The sequence below is a fragment of the Squalius cephalus genome, assembly GCF_949319135.1.
Source record: "Squalius cephalus genome assembly, chromosome: 21".
Taxonomy (NCBI): Eukaryota; Metazoa; Chordata; class Actinopteri; order Cypriniformes; family Leuciscidae; genus Squalius; species Squalius cephalus.
In genome coordinates, this window is record NC_137142.1 from 5,061,121 (window position 1) to 5,080,238 (window position 19,118).

A 19,118-nucleotide genomic window follows, 5' to 3' on the forward strand; every position below is an offset into this window, starting at 1 on the left:
CTAATCTGTCATTTATTTTTGTTTTGATAATAAATGGAGCCAGCCTCCAAAAGTGAAACCTGTCCTGTGATTTTTTGAAAAGTTTTTATATTGTGTTTATTGTCTTTACATTAGATTAATAAAGTTTCATATAATCTATAATATGGAATAAATAGCATTCAATACAAAATGAGTATCTCTCATATATTGAAATCGAGTTTTTATGTGAAAGATTATTTGCTTTGTTGTGCATTTTAGTCATATTACAAAATTTATTGAGGCCAAACATAAAATAACATTATAAACTGTCAGTTCACCACGTGACAGTAGCAATCAGGCAGGCTCCTGATTGGTTAACGCGGCGCGAATTGACGCAGAAGTTCAGATTTTTCAACTCGGGCGGCAGACGCGAATTCGCGTCAAACGCGTGATGCACAAAAAGCACAATTCGCGCCTGAGCGAAACGCGCCAGACGCTCAATTCCGCGTCATTCGCGCGAACTAGACGCGCGAATGAGGCGAATTCGCGTCTACCGCGCCGCGCTAAACGCCTCATTCGCAGCCGCAAGACCTCCAGACGCGCGTAAACGCGTCTTACCATTGACTTAACATTGAAATCACTCGCGCCAGACGCATTTTCGCGTTTGGTGTGAACGCAGCATTAGAGAGAAGAATATGTTCAGCCCCCTCTCTCCGAAGCTTCGAATATTCGATGTTCATTACTACTGAAGCTTCGAAGCTCAAAAATGGTATTCGGACCAGCCCTAACAACTTGTTAATTTGTTTATTTTGAGGTGACCTGTCAGAGGGAAATGTCGTCATGTCATTCTCTGTGCCGTGTGTTTCTGCAGTGCTGCATTATCTCAAGAGAGCTGATGTCAGCACACGCATTCACCTCACCTTTCCACATCTTGGAGTCACAGAGCAATGAGCGTGTCCACTAGAGAAGAGTTCTCTCCCCTCCGGCCCGCGCTGCAGTCCCACCTGACACAGGATCCTCCTCAGAGCATCTGCTGGGCGACAGTAACACACTCAGGCACTGATTCACTACAGCAGATGCAAACGCTGACTCAGAACACACTGCTCTATTAAACACGCGAAACTGATGAAAGATTACTGGAATCATAGCAAAATACCAAAATAAACAGCTGTGAAACAGCTGGAGAAGATTAGAAAGTTTGGTTTTGCACAAGACAGAGCAGAAATTTTATAATATGACTTGATTAAAAGGAAAGGCAAACGACAACAGAGAGGAAATGAGACAGAAAGATGCAGAGACAGACCTGAGGATCTGATGATCTGGCCGAGCCAGTTGAGAGCTTTGAGCGCAAAACACTGATGAGCCACTATAGAGGAGTGCATGACCTGAACCCGCAGAGGTTTCGTCTGACGGCTCGTGTTCCTCTGCAAAACATGTGTTCACAAACAAACTACATTTACAAGAACAATTAATGATGCTACAGTGTTGTGAATAGTTGCCAAAGAAAATATGACTGCTTAGTAAAAGTATATTATTTACAGAAAAAGTGAAACCAAAGTTAAAGTTTTCATTTGATTTAGCTGAAAACAGAAAATAGTTCTAGAAAAAAAGTTACACATCAACTAATTCATCAAATGTATTTAATAATGAACACTCAAATAAGAAAAAAGTTGTAATTTAAATGGCACAAGACAATATTATATCAACCTTTTATTATGATTAAATTTGATAAATGATTACAATTAAACAGTGGATATAATAAAATGTTTTTATAAAATATTTATTCAAACAAGAGCTATATTAAATAATGAAGACATCACTAACCGGATAAGTAAAATTATGATGAATATGTATTATAGTGCAAATATATATCAAAATGCTCCTCTCTTAAAGAGTTTTTTTTTGTAATTGGCTATCAAGCTGTGAACACTGAATGGCTTTCCTAAGGTAAATGAAACATTACAAGATGTTTTACTGATGTATCCTCACAGTTGAAACTGATTCAGAGTGATTAAATGAGACATGTTAAGGTGTACTGTTTCTTTCCACATACCTTCTGATGTTCATTCATGTGATATAACTAGTAGTAAAGAGGAAGAGATGATTGGTTCATGTGCCGCTTGAACTGAAGCGAGCATCAAATGCTATTTATTGTATGGGTTTTGGGATAAAACTGTCAGATATGCAAGCTGACACTTTTTGGCGAAATTTTGATGCATCAATGATAATAGTGATGTTTGTCTAAGCAAACAACTAACAATCTTGTTTGTGAACCATGTGTCATAGCCAGGTGCTGAACTGGATTTCTTCATAAGACTTAAATGAATGCCTTAGCTAACAAGAAATAAAAATAGTAAAAAACCCAAACGGATGGATTTGTGATTGCAGAAAACTTACCACGATAACAGATTTGGCCAGCTCACAAAACTGAAAGTCCCCGAAGCGAACAGACTTCCTGCCCTGAATACGGTGAACAGAAGTAATCAGTGAACAGAAGCTAGAGCCTTCAGCCTGAATCGTGGCTCTGGCAGGTGAACTAACAGCAGGTTAAGCTGGCACTTACATCTCTGTCCACGGTGGTGGCGAAACTGACGGCCTCCTTCTGGGTGCAGTTCACAGCTTTCTGTAGTGTGTAGATGACCTGCTCGTACGTGTGGACCTCATCATTGAACAGCATGCAGTAGTACGTGTCTCCACGGGCCCTTCAGAAGAAAATAAGCAAGTTACACATCTCCTAATATACTAAAACGCAGCTTTCAAAAACATCACATGCATGATGGACGATCATGAGCGTCTAGAATGGGTTTCTCTCCTACCCAAAAGCTAAAAATTGTGTCTTCTGATTGGGGAAAAAACATTTAAGGGACATGTCATCACATGACTTCAAGCTATGAGTGATTATATATCTTACGGTGGCTCGAGGCCTTCAGGTAGCTCGTCTTCTTTGTCCCAGGTGAGCATGTCCACAGCGTATTTGAGAATGATGGCGAAAACATTATACGTGCGAGCGATCATCTCCGCAGACAGATTAGCCAACGGATCCTGCCAAACAAGATGGGTTGTTATTGTCAACTACAACTATTAAAAATCATTAAAGCTTTTATTAAAATAAAAGCTGAAATGAGTTTAAGTTATCCTAAACTGACTAAAACTGAGATTAAAATTAATTAAAGACATATATTAGAGACATTAAAAAAACATATATAATTGTAATACTGTTATTTTACAGAAAAACAGTACAACTACAATATTATTGTTTATGGCTGTCTTAATTTTTGTGCTTTCCAACATTAAATCATAGAGCATTTAGTCTAAATCATAGACCTTTTGTCTCTTTTATTGACAACATTTCTCATTTCAAATCATATAAAATGGTTGGTGCATGTTGTTTTTAAAATGCAAGTTATAATCGCCCCAAACTTACAGTACTGTACAGAGTTTTGATGGGCATACCGCATACAGAAGCAACCAATGCATGAAATAAAGGTATTAGAAAATACAGAATTTGCCGTTTGTTTAGTAACTGTTTGAGGCAATGCAGTCAGATTAACACAGTTCATGCGGGTCCCAGGTCGAACAGCACGGAAATCCATATAAATGCGGAAAAATCACATCCCTGATGACTTTGATGTGGTTCCATTAATGGTCCTTGAGCGTAATTGGGATCATTAAATGCCTCATTATTCCCCTCCTGCTAAGACTATGTCACGGAGGAAGAGGTTTGTTTGTTTGATTGTTTTTAACGGCATGCCAGCTTCTGTGGCTATTATCATGGCGAGTAAAATTAATGGTAAAACTAAATCAGTTGTTTACAATTTATTTTTGCTAAAAACTCTTAAAACTATATTTGGTTTAACTTTGTAAAATTTCTTCAAAAGAGTTAAATGAATTTAAAAAAAAAAAAGTTTCACAGGGTTAAAATTAGCACAATTTAATAAAACATGTTTCAATGATAAGGAGTTTTGACAGAAAGAACATTTTGGTGGATTTTCTAGTATTAAAAACGTGTGTGTCATCCGGGAACGGCCTGTTCTACAACGGGTCCTCGGAGGAAGAGGGATCTTACCTTCTGGGAACAGTCACTGATATTGGGCTCGTGTTTCTGACAGTAAGGGCCCTTCTTCCAGGCCTCTGTGTCGCCACAGTCACAAAAGCCTCCTCCTCCTGAGGTGGTCATCTACAGCGAGCACAAAGACAGCAGCACATGATCTCAAGTCTCCTATATCTGTCTACCTCATTGTCATGAGTCAACCTGCAACTGTCTGTCTGCTCTAGTGTTCCTTAAAACAAACATACTTTTTTTTTCACACCCTAGAAAGCCTACTGTATTGTATTTGCTATGCACATTTCTATGGCCTCTAAATTATCAACATGATCAAAAATGTATTGTTGCGCACAATCTACTACATGCCTTCTGTCGTCTGATTGATAATTTATAGAAAGTAAAAGGCCTTTTAGTATAATTCTTAAAACATCCCACTTCAAATCATGATTCACGTGTCTTTTTTCTGAGAGCAATTTTTGCAATGGCTTTTGGTCAGCTGGTGTCAAGGTGATTTTTGTATGAAGATGTCTCATTTCAAACAAAATGGTTACAAAAATCAGTCATAGTTTAAACTGAAACTGTCCTTAAATTATAGGACAGTTAACTGTGTTAGATTGATTGTTTTCTCTTCACAGACACAACAGCCCCATCAGTCCTGTAACCTTTACAAAGAACTGTACTGTAAGACTTTCTTGTCAGGGAGAAGTCAGAGTCCGCGTGGCACTAGTGCAGACGGGTCCACACACTTGGTATTTGACACTTTCTCAAGGACTGTCACACCAACATGCTGACATACCCGAGTGAGATGTTTAAGACTCGTTTCCTCTTACCCTGTAGCGATGCTCTTTGTGAACGCTGCCTAAGAAGCACTGCATACACAGCACACAGGTTGGATCGGCCGCACACTCCCTGATAAGGAGAAACAAAATCAGATGTAAATGACTTCAACAGAAGGACAGCAGCTGTTAAAACCCCAGTGAGCTGCCTACAACAAACAGGTAGCAGAGACACGGATGAAGGTTGTTATAAATGGTAGCAAAATCATTAAGATTCCTCTTGACATGCATCGTAAAACATTCCCAGAATGCAGTGCAACTGAATAGCTCTCTTGCTGCATCCCGATTTGCCTACTTATACTATGCCCTAAAAGCATGTACTGTTTTTATGAAGAAAATGTACATACTTTAAGTGGATAGCAAAAGAGTAGGCAAGCTTTTGTCATAATCACATCTTTAACGGGCGGCTCCGTCACTTAATTACATGCATCCTGTCCTGTCACCATTTAAACTGATGACAATCATCGTGTCAGTTCATTGTAACATTCAACTTAATTTCATTTCTTACAGTGTCAGAGAGAAATGTAGCAGCACAACGTTGATCTGCCAGTCGTGGGTCTTTTTTATGCGGAGACTCTCCTCGTGTGTTTGCATAATGAGTCATTTACAAGTTAATATAACCAACATGTCATTACAAAAAGTTCAATTTGAAGTTCTAACTTTTCATTTGAACTTGTAAATTCAAGGTTTATTTAACTAAACAATATTTGAAGGGTACAATACTGTTTTATTTATCTACTTATTAATAGCATTAAAAACAAACAAATTTCATTTATTTAATTATTTTGTTACATTAAAAAGTTAAACGTAAAAAATAGTTACAAATGGTAGCATTTGGTTTCCTTGCCACTGTTGCTTAGTTGAGGACACATTTAGCAATATTATTGATTTGACAGCGTAGGATATACTAGTAGGGGTGTGCCGGTTTCAGAATTGGTGATGACGGTTATGACGTGAGTCATATGTGACGGTTCGTAACATAACCGTGGGGGGGGGGGGGGGGACGCCTATAACAGCGTTCGTCTGTTATAGGACAACTTAGTTTGAATAAACGAGCAGACACTGATTAGCTATTTGATCGCCTAAATTTAAAAAAAATACAATTTATATTTGTGTAGTGTTCAATGTTGTTATCGATAGAGATACGCGGATGGGGTATTATTTCGTCCGCAACCGCATCACAAAACTCATCATCCGCACCAACGTTTTTTGACCAAATTTCAAAGCCGCACCTGCCCGCCATCCGCTGATTGTTTTGCGGTCTATGGACGATGCAATGCTCTGCTGATGTGAGCCGCAAGAAAGCCTTTGTCTGTTCTAGGATGCAGCAAAGATATTTAATGCTAATGTATGAGGCATAGGCCTACGCTGAGTTTCATTCATTTACGACGAGACGCGCTCTAGTTCACAATGCAATGCAAGTGAACGCGGCGCATCGGAGCCTCCATGTCACGGTTATTATATTGTCATTTGCTTTTTATTTATTAAATACATGCAATTGGTTGATGAAACATTTATTAAAATTAAGATACAATTTGTACAAAACGAAATTCGCTTTAAAGAAAGGCTTTTAACAATGCAATGCAAGTGAACGCGCCGCGCTGTCGCCTCAATGTCACGGTTATTATATTGTCTACTATATTTGCTTTTTATTTATTAAATACATGCAAATGGTTGATGAAACATTTATTAAAATTAATATACAATTTATCCAAAACGAAATTCGCTTTAAAGAAAGGCTTTCTAAAGAAAAACTTAATGAAGTGGTAAAAATTATGTCTGACGATTTACAAAACAAAACTTGCGTTGGTACTTGGCAAAGAATCAAATACAGTTGGAAACGACGTAGACCATTAATGACACAGACTGTTAACAATTGTTTTTAATTAGTGTTTAAACATTCTCTATGATAAATGTTTGTAAAAAATATTTTAATAACACGGTTTTGGCGGTTATAGAGATCTTATGACGGTCGACTATAACCGTCAGTCTCACGGTTATATACTAACCGTCACACCCCTATATACTAGTACTGATAGTATTGGATAAGAAAGTGAACTGAGCCAGAACTGACATCACTGTTTTCTGCAGAGCTGCTTTATAGATGAACATTTCATATTTGATTAACTTTACATAGTTATTGAACTGACCTCAGCAGAAAAACACACTTTTCTCTTTAGAGATGCTTTAAAGCAGAATTGAAGAACTCTTATTTTCCTGTTTATCACTGTAAAGCTGCTTTGAAACAGTCTGTATTGTATAAAGCGCTATGGAAATAAAAGTGACTTTTTTTTTCAGACACAAACGGTTAGTGTACGAGAAAAAATAATAATAAAATAATCAGCCTTTTCATTTCAAAATCACTCCGCCATTTCAGAGCAAACATCAAGAAAGGATTTATTGAATATCGTGAAAAGGCTGAAAAATCTTCAACAATATATAAACGCTATGTAATTGTTATTGGTATTGTTTTAATCACCCAGCCCTAGTTGAATGAAGCTTTCTGAAGCTCCCTTGGCTGCACAAGATGTAGCCTATGTAGACAGCAAAGCAGATCCCTGGGGTTTTGGATCAGAGCCAGTAACACATTACATGACAGGATTGTAAAAAGATCTGCACAAATTCTTAGGATGCATTATATTTCACACAACAATCACATCAGATTCCAGTCTCATAAAGCCAGCGTGATAAAGTATCTGGGATATGTGTGAGCCCTTTCATTTGTTTCTCAAAGACACAGAGCAGACTCCAGTCACCTCCGGCCTCTTAGCCGGCTTACTGTGATCTTGCCTAAAGGACTTAACCTAACAGCAAGCTGACCTAATTCAGCCAAGACTTCCTCGTCTGTGGGAACACAGTGACCCGCACTATCCCAGGTCAGACGGCTACAGCAGCATACATGGGGAAAATAAATAAATATATTATGACAGACAATCTAGGCAATAGACGATGAGCAGCGCACAGAGTCATGATCATCAAACATCAAACGAATTGAGAATAATTGTGGGTGCAGACTAGATGAGAATCAACACCCTTCTTTGGGTGGATCAGAAAGACAGGGTTCCCACAGCTTTGTTAACTTCAAATTCAAGGACATTTCCAGGTCCAATACCATCAAATACAAGGACTTAATGTGGAGCCACATTTCAAGTGAGAGCAAGGTTACATCGTGTTACCTTGTAAGATACATTGTTACAGTTTTGAGTGCATGAACGTCATGGCAACGTACAACACAAAAGTACCTCACGCGGGAAACACTTAACGTAATGCGTAAATGTGCATAACTAACGGAAATCAAGCAAGCTAGTATGCATAGGCCACGAGGTGTTGGCGAAATAACACATTAGCGGACCGGAGGGAATAACATGGAATTTTTTCCAGAAAACGTCTTGCACACTTTCCAGGGCCTTGACATTTCTTTTTCAGATTCAAGGATTTCCAGGACCCGTGAGACCCCAGGAAAGAGATGATGATGAAGTGTTGACGGTGTACCTGCAGGAATACGTTGGCTCTCCCACTTTAAACACATGGCCACAGAGCTGTGAGGGCTGGTTGTTCTGCTCCAGCTTGGCCAATCCCACGGACGGCTCTTCCCCGCACAGGTACCACTCGAGCGGGCCCTGGAGCAGCAGCTGGGCCAGCAGATCCTCGTTCTGGGGGTTCAGGTTGGGGCCCAGGCAGTAGATCTTGGGGACGTAGCAAGCCAAGTGCTGGTACACCTCTTTGGGCAGGTTGCTCACCTGTAGCCATTTCTGTGGACAGAAGGGTCAAATATTAGACGCACACACACACAATAGGCCTGGGACGATACACCTATCTCCCGATTCGATACTATCACGATACTTGGGCGCCAATATGATATGTATTGCGATTTGATATTGCAATATATTGCGATTTTTTAACACTACACCATGGGTTAAATCATACACTTGCACAGACTGTACATGATGTGTAAGATGAGTCATATTTACAAAAACAATTCATCACATCTTTCTGACTTTTATTTCAGAAGCATCATACAATACTACATTCTCTTGAATAAATGATTCATTAAATACATTTTTTAAGAGTCAGTTGTCGCCACCTAGTGGTGAAACAACGTAATCGATAAATGCGTTATTTTAAGCGCCAAGTTTCTATCAAAAGCTAATTTACTCTATTTTGATCGATATCATAGACATCAGTGTTTATATGAAGAGTTGAGATGCAAAAGCCTCTGAGTGCCATCTGAAATTTTCTTCTAGAATGATCATTTTTATAAATCTTGTATATTTAAGTTCAGTAATTTCACTTAGATGACAATTAATAGGTAATTTGCATTGCCATTTAAGTGAAATAATTGAACTTAAATATACAAGCTTGATAAAAATGATCATTCTAGAAGAAAATTTCAGATGGCACTTAGAGGCTTTTGCATCTGAACTCTTCATATTTGAACTTTTATCCCATTACTTCTGATAATTTGAACTATTGTATCACAGAAATAATGAGGTTGAAAAGACTGCTGTTGTTTCATGACTACTCTCTCTGGGTTACCGGCAAAAAAGATTTGAATGTTGCGATATGATTTTGTCAAAGGTTTAATAGACAGACGAAATGGAAGATGATCGCGTAGGTGTTTGAATCGAGATCTCAGTCTTTTAAAGATGAATCGTGCAGCTCTACTGTCTTATCTCTCACTCAGTATATGAGAATCACGAGTGCTTTTCAGTGCTTTCAGTCTCACGTCGCTTTCACACGTCCACTTGAAAGGGATGTTACGTCACTTTAACACTCATAGATAACGACACATTTCATCCTCTGCATTGCTATACCATCCGGTTTAAAATGTCTGTTTAAAGGAAATGTGAATAAGGCAGACACTGAGTCTCAGATCTGATGTTGCAATTAAAGGAGTTACTATTACTGATAGATGATGGAATAATTACTTTATTAGGACGTTACTAACTGAACACAGCCCAATATCTTCTAAAACACACTGGCATTCTAAAGTTGAGTGCATTGACTGGAAATATCATGCATGGTTGCTGCCTAAAAAATATTGCATAACAAATAAGGTGAGAGAAGCACATTTTAAAAGACTTCATCTGGTGTACCAGTTAAAACTCCTCCTCTTAGGTTTCGTACTGCTGTAGATGTTAAACGTGATTTCTGTGGGACTGAGAAAGAAAATGTTGTCCACTTATTTTTTAATTGCATTTATAGCTAAATGTTTTGGGTCGATTTGGAATGTTTTCTTTGTAAATGCTTAGGGATGAAAGTTTACTTTTCTGAAAAAGATGTCTTTTTTTATTTTAATAGACAAAGATTACCAACAAATGTGGCATTTATTGTTAATCTCTGTTTAATTATGGGGAAATACCATATACACAAACTAAAAATGGGCTAAAGGAAAAACCCAACTTTTTAATTATTTCAGATAGAATTGAAAAATTATATTGAGTTACTAATTGGGTTGAAAAATAGTAAAGCAAAACATACTAGGTCTTTATGTGAAGCTTTTATGCTATTTATATGATGATCTCATACCTATATATTTTTTTTTATCGTATTTTATTTTATTTGTATTATTATTATTATTTTAATTACACTATATTTTATTTTCCTATTTGTTGTCATGTATAATTATTTATTTTTTTATTATTATTATTTTTGTACAATATTTATTGTCATGTTTATTATTTGTATGTGACTGGCCTTCAAAAAAAAAAAAAAAAAAAAAAAAAAACCTTTTCATCCTCTGTTGGAACTAAAGTGGCTAACTTCTGTCAACCTTGTCTATGAGCAAGGACGAAAATAAAGCAATTTAATTTGAATTTATATCGATTCTGTAATAATAATAAAAAAATCGATTTTAAAATCGTAAAAATATTTTTTTTAAATGCGATAGCTAGGTGAATCGATTTTTTCTCCTAGCCCTAAAACACAACTGTCTGAATATTAGAAATGCAGCCTTTTACTTTAATAATTTTAAATCTATGAATACATTTATTTAGTCAATTAGTGCTACAGTGTGAAAGCAGACACACAGAGATAAAAAACAAAACAATGGCAAGGTAAATAGATCAGTGGACAAAGGTCAGGTCTGAAAAGGAACACTAGTAGTCAGTGTTTGACTGCATTGCTGCATCCACTGGTTTATATTTGCATGACCTTACAGGACAACCAGTCATTTAAAACATTTCTCAACAAAGTTTATATGTAGCAAGTACTAGGCAGAACACAATGTTTGTTTTAGAAGTGTGAGGGTAGAGCTGCACGATTCTGGATACATTAGAGAACTCCGGTCAATTTTAACATTGAGCTCATTTTTTTGTACATTTGGAGTGCTGTCAATACAGAGAACAACGACAAAAATCGGTGTTGCCTACACCGTGTTATCCTCTTTTAAAAATTTGCACCCTGTTGACTTCAATGGGGCAAGTTTTAAACCTGCTTTTAGCCTCTTAACATCCTTGATGTGTCATTACAAGTGCACAGCCAATGTGAGTGATTCCTTCAGAGTGAACGCGGGTGAATCTGACTGCAGTAGATGTGAAAGATATGAATAAAAATGAAGTTAATTCGGCCAGCGCTCATACCTGTATTTATTTCCTGTTTTCGGTCGAAGTCCATAGTAGTCGATTGTCGAGTTCACGCGCGTGATCATAGGTAACTAAGCAATAGTGGAGAACTCGACAATCGACTACTGTGGACTTCGACCGAAAACAGGAAATAAATACAGGTATGAGCGCTGGCTGAAATAACTTCACTTTTATTAATATCTTTCACTGCAGTCAGATTCACCCGCGTTCACTCTGAAGGAATCACTCACATGGCTGTGCACTTGTAATGACACATCAAGGATGTTAAGAGGCTAAAAGCAGGTTTAAAACTTGCCCCATTGAAGTCAACAGGGTGCAAATTTTAAAAAGAGGATAACACGGTGTAGGCAACACCGATTTTTGTCGTTGTTCTCTGTATTGACAGCACTCTAAATGTACAAAAAAATGAGCTCAATGTTAAAATTGACCGGAGTTCTCCTTTAAGGCCCCGTCCACACTACTGCGTTTTCGTTTAAAAACGGAGACCTTTTGCTACGTTTTCACCTCCCGTCCACACTAAAACAGCAAAAACGGAGACCCAAAACGGAGAAGTTTAGAAACGCTGCCGACCCGTTTTTCGTTTTGAATCTCCGGAGGGCGTTTTAGTCTGGACGGGTCAAAACGGAGGACTTTAGAAACGATGGGGTGTCATCAGTCATGGCGTATATCTTTGCTAGCAGCTGTTGTGCAAGTAAATTCTGCATTTTACAATGCTATGCTACATGCGCCGGAGGCAAGCTATTATTTGAGCGATCTGTGACAATTCCCGTGTGCAGCGGCGGTATCGACCGTACATGGAGCGTCGGTTTTGGGTTAACCCGGGAAGAACCAGCGCATGGTGGGATAATTTTATCAATGAAGTTGTGTTTACACCGGCACGCGCATGCCCAGTGTTGGTGAATGGTCACGTGATCCGCATTTTCAGTCGTTTTAATGTGGACGGAGATCAATTCTAATACGCAGCTAAAACACTGGTGTGGACGGAGATCGTATTAGTTTTAATTCTCCGTTTCTAAACTAAAACGCAGTAGTGTGGACGAGGCCTGAGAATCACGTCATTTTTTTTTTTTTTCAAACTGAGATCAAGATTCTCCAACAAGTAAACAAAATAACGTAATTTACTAGACGTTCTGACAAAATATGAATGGCTGAGGTCAACTTAAAATGTTTAATTAATCTGAAATATTTAAAACACTCGGTTTGAATGAATGATTCAATGACTCATTCAAACACGTTTCATAACTGGATGAATCAGCGTTTTTGAATGATTCTGACAAATAAATGTTTTCACTTGTCACCACATGGTGGCATAAAGTGTAATCGATATAATCGTTATTTGAACCACCAAGTTACTTTAAATCGGGGGTTTGCTCTAATTAGATCACTACCGTAGACATCAGTGTTTTTATCTGAAATATAGACTTTTATCCCAGTTCTTCTGTGATAGAATATTTGTAAGGCAGAAATAATGATACGGTGAGGTTGAAAAGACTTTAACATGACACCTGCTCTCTTTGGGCCAGCAGCAGCGTGAACACAGATCTGAATGTTGCGGTGTGTTTCGTCAAAGGTTTAATAGACAGAACAGGTTTAAAGGTTTAAAAGATTGCGTGGGTGTTCGAAACGAGATCTCAATCTTTTAACCATTAATCGTGCAGCTCTATGTGTGGTGTGACCAAATTAAATGTATGTTATTGTTTTTTTCTAGATTATACAGCAGACATTACAATATGGATATTGTTGGTGGAAATTACATTAAATTAACATTTAATCAAATTAATTTCATCTGATTATTTTTCATTTTATTTAGAAGTTTGCAAACATGTTGATTACTAGAAAATTCACAACACAGAATTAGTGGAAAACAAAACATTCATGGAATTTTTTTTTTTTTTTTTTACTAAAATGGTTGTTTTATTAATATTCAAGCATCACAGACAATGCCAGACAAGGCAGCTCTGGCATAATGTCAATAACACTTAGTTTCTTTACAGTTATTGAGGTAAAAATGCCTAAATTACCAACAAGAAAAGGTACCGGCACCGGATTACCGGTTAAAAGGTGAACGGTACGCAACCCTAGTGATGAGATGAGTGGTTCATGTGCGCTTGAACTGAGATATTACAGTGATCTGTCAAACCGTATTAAAGAGCACCAAAATTACTTTATTGTTTGAATTTCATAATAAAAGAAACCAACAGAATTTTTTAGATGAGACTTTGCTTCATATTAAAAGTAACGAAGCTTTTTGCGATTATTGAATGGCAGGCATCAAACGTTTAGTGAAGTTTTGATCAACAGAAAGCAGCACAGACTAAAAGATTTTAGATTTAAAAACCCATACCATTACTGATTAAAATCAAGAAATTAATATTGTCAATGCAGAGCAAGTGTCCACACAGCTGACATGTTCCACGTTGTGTGCACAAAATAGACGAAAGCGCTAATGAAACATCTGTTTCGGCCACAGATTCAGCCCCAATTCAGTTTCAGACCCAAACTGAAAGCTGCTGTTTCGGCCCAAAAATTTTGGTGCATCTCGAGATTTTAATGGCAGCGATATTTGCTCGCTTTCTGTGTATAAGTTTTTATTTAAAAAATAATAATAATAAAATAACTACATATTGCAAAGTTTCTAGATTGACAACCGTATTTAAATGTGCAATTGAATCAGTTGTCATTGACAGTAATAACAACAAAACAAAACAAAATCTGATACAGTATGTCAAATAATCTGTATTAAGTCTTTGAGTGTAAATTTTTCATTTTTTATACTAACTTTTCAAATCAGCCACTGAAGTCTCATGAGAAGCCAGGTTACTCCGCTATATTTTTCTGTTGATATGTAAAATCAGGTAGCCTTAGGGATGCGCGGTATACCGGTACTGCAAAAATACCGGTATATATTATATTTCAAACGGTACAATATCATAATTTTGCTCAATTCGGTATTTAATGCGCTGCTGTTTCGAAGTTCACCGCTAGGCGGCAGTGCGCTACCCAAACTGACGCGGGTCACGCACAACCGGCAAACGGTGACAACGGAGGAACACGATGGATCAAACAGATGAAGCTCATTCTACACGCCCGAAATTAATAAATAAAGAGAGCAGTAGGAGTGAAATATAGCATTACTTTGCCTACAAAAGTAATGAGAAAGGTGAAGCAACAGACCTCAATGCACCACTCTACAAACACTGCTTTAAATTTGCGACGGGAGGCAACACATCAAATCTGGCTAACGTTGAGCACTTGTCACTTGATCATCCTGACTTGTTCAAAGAGTTCAGAGATCGACAGGTGAGTCCATCATTCAACTGTTTTAATTTAGACTTTTATTCATAGCGCACATACATAAAAGCTTATCAATTAAATATGGCACGGTAAACACGAAAGCTCAAATGTGCTTGCATGACACGCTAGAACCAATGAAGTTTAGGTCTCATAATTTTTGCACTTTCAAACAATCATATATTAATTGAATTTGAATGAATAAAGAGATTAGTGATATTAATTTTAGTATTAGTGATAGTAAAATGAATGGCATATCACTGCTGCTGTGGCGAGTGCGACCCCTAGAGGAATCTAAGGAATCTAGAGTAATAGTAGTAATATGGATATTACTAATATGAATGTTAGAGTAACACTTTACATTTAAGCTACATTTGTCAACATTCATTAGGTAACCTGACCTAACCGTATTATAGCATTTATTAATCTAGATCAATCAGTAATTATTATTTAAATATACTAATACATGTTTAGCATGTTAACATTACTTTATATGCAATGCATTAAACTAATATGAACCCAAACACAAACAGTAATCAAACCAAGATGAATAAATGCTATAAATGTTGATAATTCTCTGTTAATGCATGACAGCTAAAAATTAGTCATTTCATTATTCTATTATTATTCTATATTAATCAATTATTATAGATATTAACCTATTTTAATTGTATTATTTCAGGTTTCTTTCTTTCTTTTTTTTCAAAATCAAAATTTAATCTACTGTAAGTTCCCTGACTGTTTTTTATTTATTTATTTATTTTAACATTTTGATACTTTTTGTTTGCACATTCAGTACTGCAGAGTTTCAAGCAGTGTTTTTTAATAAAATTGTTTCAATTCACTTAAATTTTGAGGCTGGTTATTTGTCACCTGTGGTATCGATTTAGTATCGATACCGAGGTATTAGGTTCTGGTACCGTACCGAAACCAAAATTATGGTATCGAGCCATCCCTAGGTAGCCTACATTTAGCAATATAGCGGGTGCATTATGTATATGATATATATTGCGATGTAATGATGAACTATTTGCCTTTCTTTGCCTTTCTGCTGTTTTTTTTAGAAGGCAAGTGAGGTGTCTGACTCTGAGATAATGAACGGGAACATGGTTTGTGTAACATAACACAATATTAGCTATTTAATAACAGTCAAGGCTAATCATGCTAATTTCAGTTATGTGTCTGACGTTGTAGAAAGCGATTCATAAAACGCATTACCATTTTGATACATCCACATGTAGAGCCTGTATGAGTGAGTGGAGGCTGGGCTCATTTGCATATTCATGTAACCGCGTATACTAATTAGCACAAAATTGTACAAAAATGAATGCATGCCTTAAATTAGAAGACAGCCATCCATGTAGGAAGCTCACTAGGTTTTGTAACTATAGTGTGCAATTCTGACATAATTTGTTCCTAAAGAAAATACTAATAGCAACCTAGCTAATGTCCAACAGCAGGTATGTGCCACAATCACATGCTAAAAGGAAACACAGGGATTACATATGTACAGTAAGCGGAACTTGGCAGTCTCTGTGACTGTCTACATCGACCTACTAACCTGGATTTAGTGCTAGAGAACATATAGCCAAACAATCCAGCATCTCTTTTCAGACAATTCACCATATGCATGAGTTCATTTGAGATTGCCAATCAGATTGTAGTTTTATCGCTACAGACCTATAACACAAAATGATCCATGTTTCATGCGCATGCTGATTAATAGAGTCTAATATAGCCAGGATAATGTGCACTGTTGTCGTTCAGTCTATCAGACAACACAAACCAAGACAAACTGAGGTATTGAATGTGGTTTCAAATAGCCACCGTGTGTGCTACATTGTAAAAACAAACCTACTTGTGTTTAACCGATAGATGTGGCATGGAAATATAGTGGGTAAGCAGATATGCAAAAATGAAAAACAAACATGTAACTAGAATATCTAAAATAAATGAATGTTTAGTTTGTTAACCACAACATTCTTCAACACCTGCTGTTCTGCGAAAGAAATACAGATCATTCTAATGTTTTTACAGGAATGCAGAAAATCTAGGCTACACAAATAGTCAGGCTCGGTTTGCTTGTCTAAATCAGTTTAAACAGCGTGTCAAAAGAGCTGTCCGTGAAACAATGTTATTAGAAGAACGCAAAACCGTTAAGATATTGAACAAAGCCAGTGTTGTTTTTATCCAACTCTTGACAGATCTCTTTAAAAGCTTAATTTCCTAGTAAGCAAAACCATAAGTTAAACACCATAAGCGAGAAATTAAAGCATTTATAACGTGTAGGTACACTGCAGAAATACATGTGTAAACGGAGTGTTAAATGCGTGTTTTGGAGCTTGAGTTGTGAAAATTTCACAGGCTAGCTTGTTAGCGCGTTAGCAGGACAACACTCATCAAAACAACCCGAGATGAGGAGCGAGAAAAACAGAAAATTCCTCGCCCTCGCATCGATTTCTGCCAACAAATCTATATAATTCATCAGGATAGGGCATTTGCAGAGTCTTTATGAAACTGTCGCCTACCGCAGCGGTGTCCTTTGCGGAGAAATTGAGGAATTCGCTACACAGAGCGGACGGTGCATCGCGATCAGTCTCGGCCGCCGCCATCTTTCCTTCAGTGCCCAGCAGCAGCAGAAGCAGCAGTGCCAGTGAGGGAACCGGAAACCAGCCCTACTTCCGTTCCGTCACAAACCTGGAAAACTTTTCTGCTGACTAATGGGAAAGTACGGTCTGCGTCCCTGTGGTTGCCTTGGTGACAAGTCACGATAGTAGCCAACCACTCCTTCAAGTTCTCACAGGTTTTACCAAAGCATCTGGTGTTTTCAAAGGAAAAGAGTTGTCCTTCCAAACACTGTATGCTGTTATTTCTCTAATAAACTCCCTACATATGTTTCATAGAGGTGCTCATGATGTGAAGGCTTTTCTAGTGCATTTTTGCAACATCATTATGCAGTTATTTTTCAATCACCCATAGGCCAGTTGATCTATCAGTGATGCCAAACCTGGCATGACATCACATTTTTAAGTAAGACTATAAGTGAATATGAATAATACTTACATGTTCTTTCTGTTCCTCCTGATGTTCTGTTCCTTCTGAATATCCTAAATATTATAACAATTTAAGATAACTATTTAACCCTTTCACGCATTGTGGTCACTACAGTGGACAGCTATTAAAAAAGCATTTTCTTGAATTTGCACGGGTTTTTATGGCAAAGTTGCACATCAGCCTCTTCATTGGACCCTGGTGCATCATCCTATAAATTGCAACCAAGTGGCAAGCCGTTGTGTTTCGATTTATTTACCCCTCCAAACCAAGATGGCCAAGGGTCAGTCAGACATGCCAAGTTGCTCCAGAATATCCACCCATTCCTTCTATCCTAGGAGACTCTTGTAGGTAAAAAAAAATATTGCAGCATCAAGCAATATCTAATGAGTCATATCACAGTAAAATTTTCCAAGTTTTGATTTTAGATTGAGAGAAAACGTACTCGGTTCTCTCTAGAAGAGGGAACGAGTACTGCGTAAGTATCTTACGCTATGGGGAAATCTCTTTTCCGCGAGATACTGAAGCCAAAAATTATCCTTTAATTTTTAAATAATGTAAAGGCATAGGCAAGACGGCTCGCGTGCCTATTGGCTGACCTGCGGCAACTGCAGCAGCCTATCGAGAAAGGCCCCCGTGACGTCAGATCCAATGGGGGCGCTTCGCGCCCACTACGTCACTTCCCGCCGAAACTCACGTGGCATGGGCCTAATAAATATGGATTGATAGGCTGATCACACTGGTTTTCATTGCCAAAGCGAACCAGAGCTTGTTGCATGCACTGCAAAGATACGCAGTACTCGTTCCCTCTTCTAGAGAGAACCGAGGTTACGTTAGTAACCGAGTACGTTCTCTTACGAGAGGTCTCTCGTACTGCATAAGTATCTTACGCTATGGGGAACACAGTGTAAAACGCCGTGCGTGCTGAGATCCAACACCAAAGTCCCAAGGGCAGGCGCCCGGGGCTCATATAGTGCAAAATCATAAGGGACTCACAGAGAGTACGGGAAGGGGGCTGATAGCGTCATCCCTAAATGAATAGCACCTGATAAGGGGCCATTTATATGGTTTCACACTGCTAGGGCAAGAAATCAGCCTGGACAGATGAATATAATGGGTCTTATACACTGCCCGTTAGAGATATTTGATCGATCTGCGAGCGTTGCTCAAGCAGTTTCAGAATCCTGAGCCGATAGCGTCGGGGCAGATAGTTCTGATTTAATGGACCGAAAGTAGCTTAGCCTGCAAAGCAGGAACCTCTAGGTTATAAAACCTTATAAATGTAGACGGGGAGGCCCAGCCTGCCGCCATACAGATATCTTGCAAGGCAATCCCGCTATACCAAGCCCACGA

General features: G+C 37.9%; 1 protein-coding gene across 1 annotated transcript in view; it reads right to left on the minus strand.

Annotated features, from left to right (window-relative positions):
* The window catches only part of ubr2 (ubiquitin protein ligase E3 component n-recognin 2), a 42,207-nt gene extending 24,816 nt beyond the window's left edge, over nucleotides 1-17,391 (minus strand). The window contains 11 exon segments of the mRNA XM_079855030.1: nucleotides 879-912; nucleotides 914-937; nucleotides 939-988; nucleotides 1,262-1,382; nucleotides 2,356-2,418; nucleotides 2,522-2,660; nucleotides 2,870-3,000; nucleotides 4,025-4,135; nucleotides 4,834-4,912; nucleotides 8,332-8,591; nucleotides 17,243-17,391. Coding sequence (XP_079711156.1) covers nucleotides 879-912; nucleotides 914-937; nucleotides 939-988; nucleotides 1,262-1,382; nucleotides 2,356-2,418; nucleotides 2,522-2,660; nucleotides 2,870-3,000; nucleotides 4,025-4,135; nucleotides 4,834-4,912; nucleotides 8,332-8,591; nucleotides 17,243-17,326 — 1,096 coding nt within the window. The 5' untranslated portion in view covers nucleotides 17,327-17,391.
* Between the last annotated feature and the right edge of the window lie 1,727 nt (nucleotides 17,392-19,118).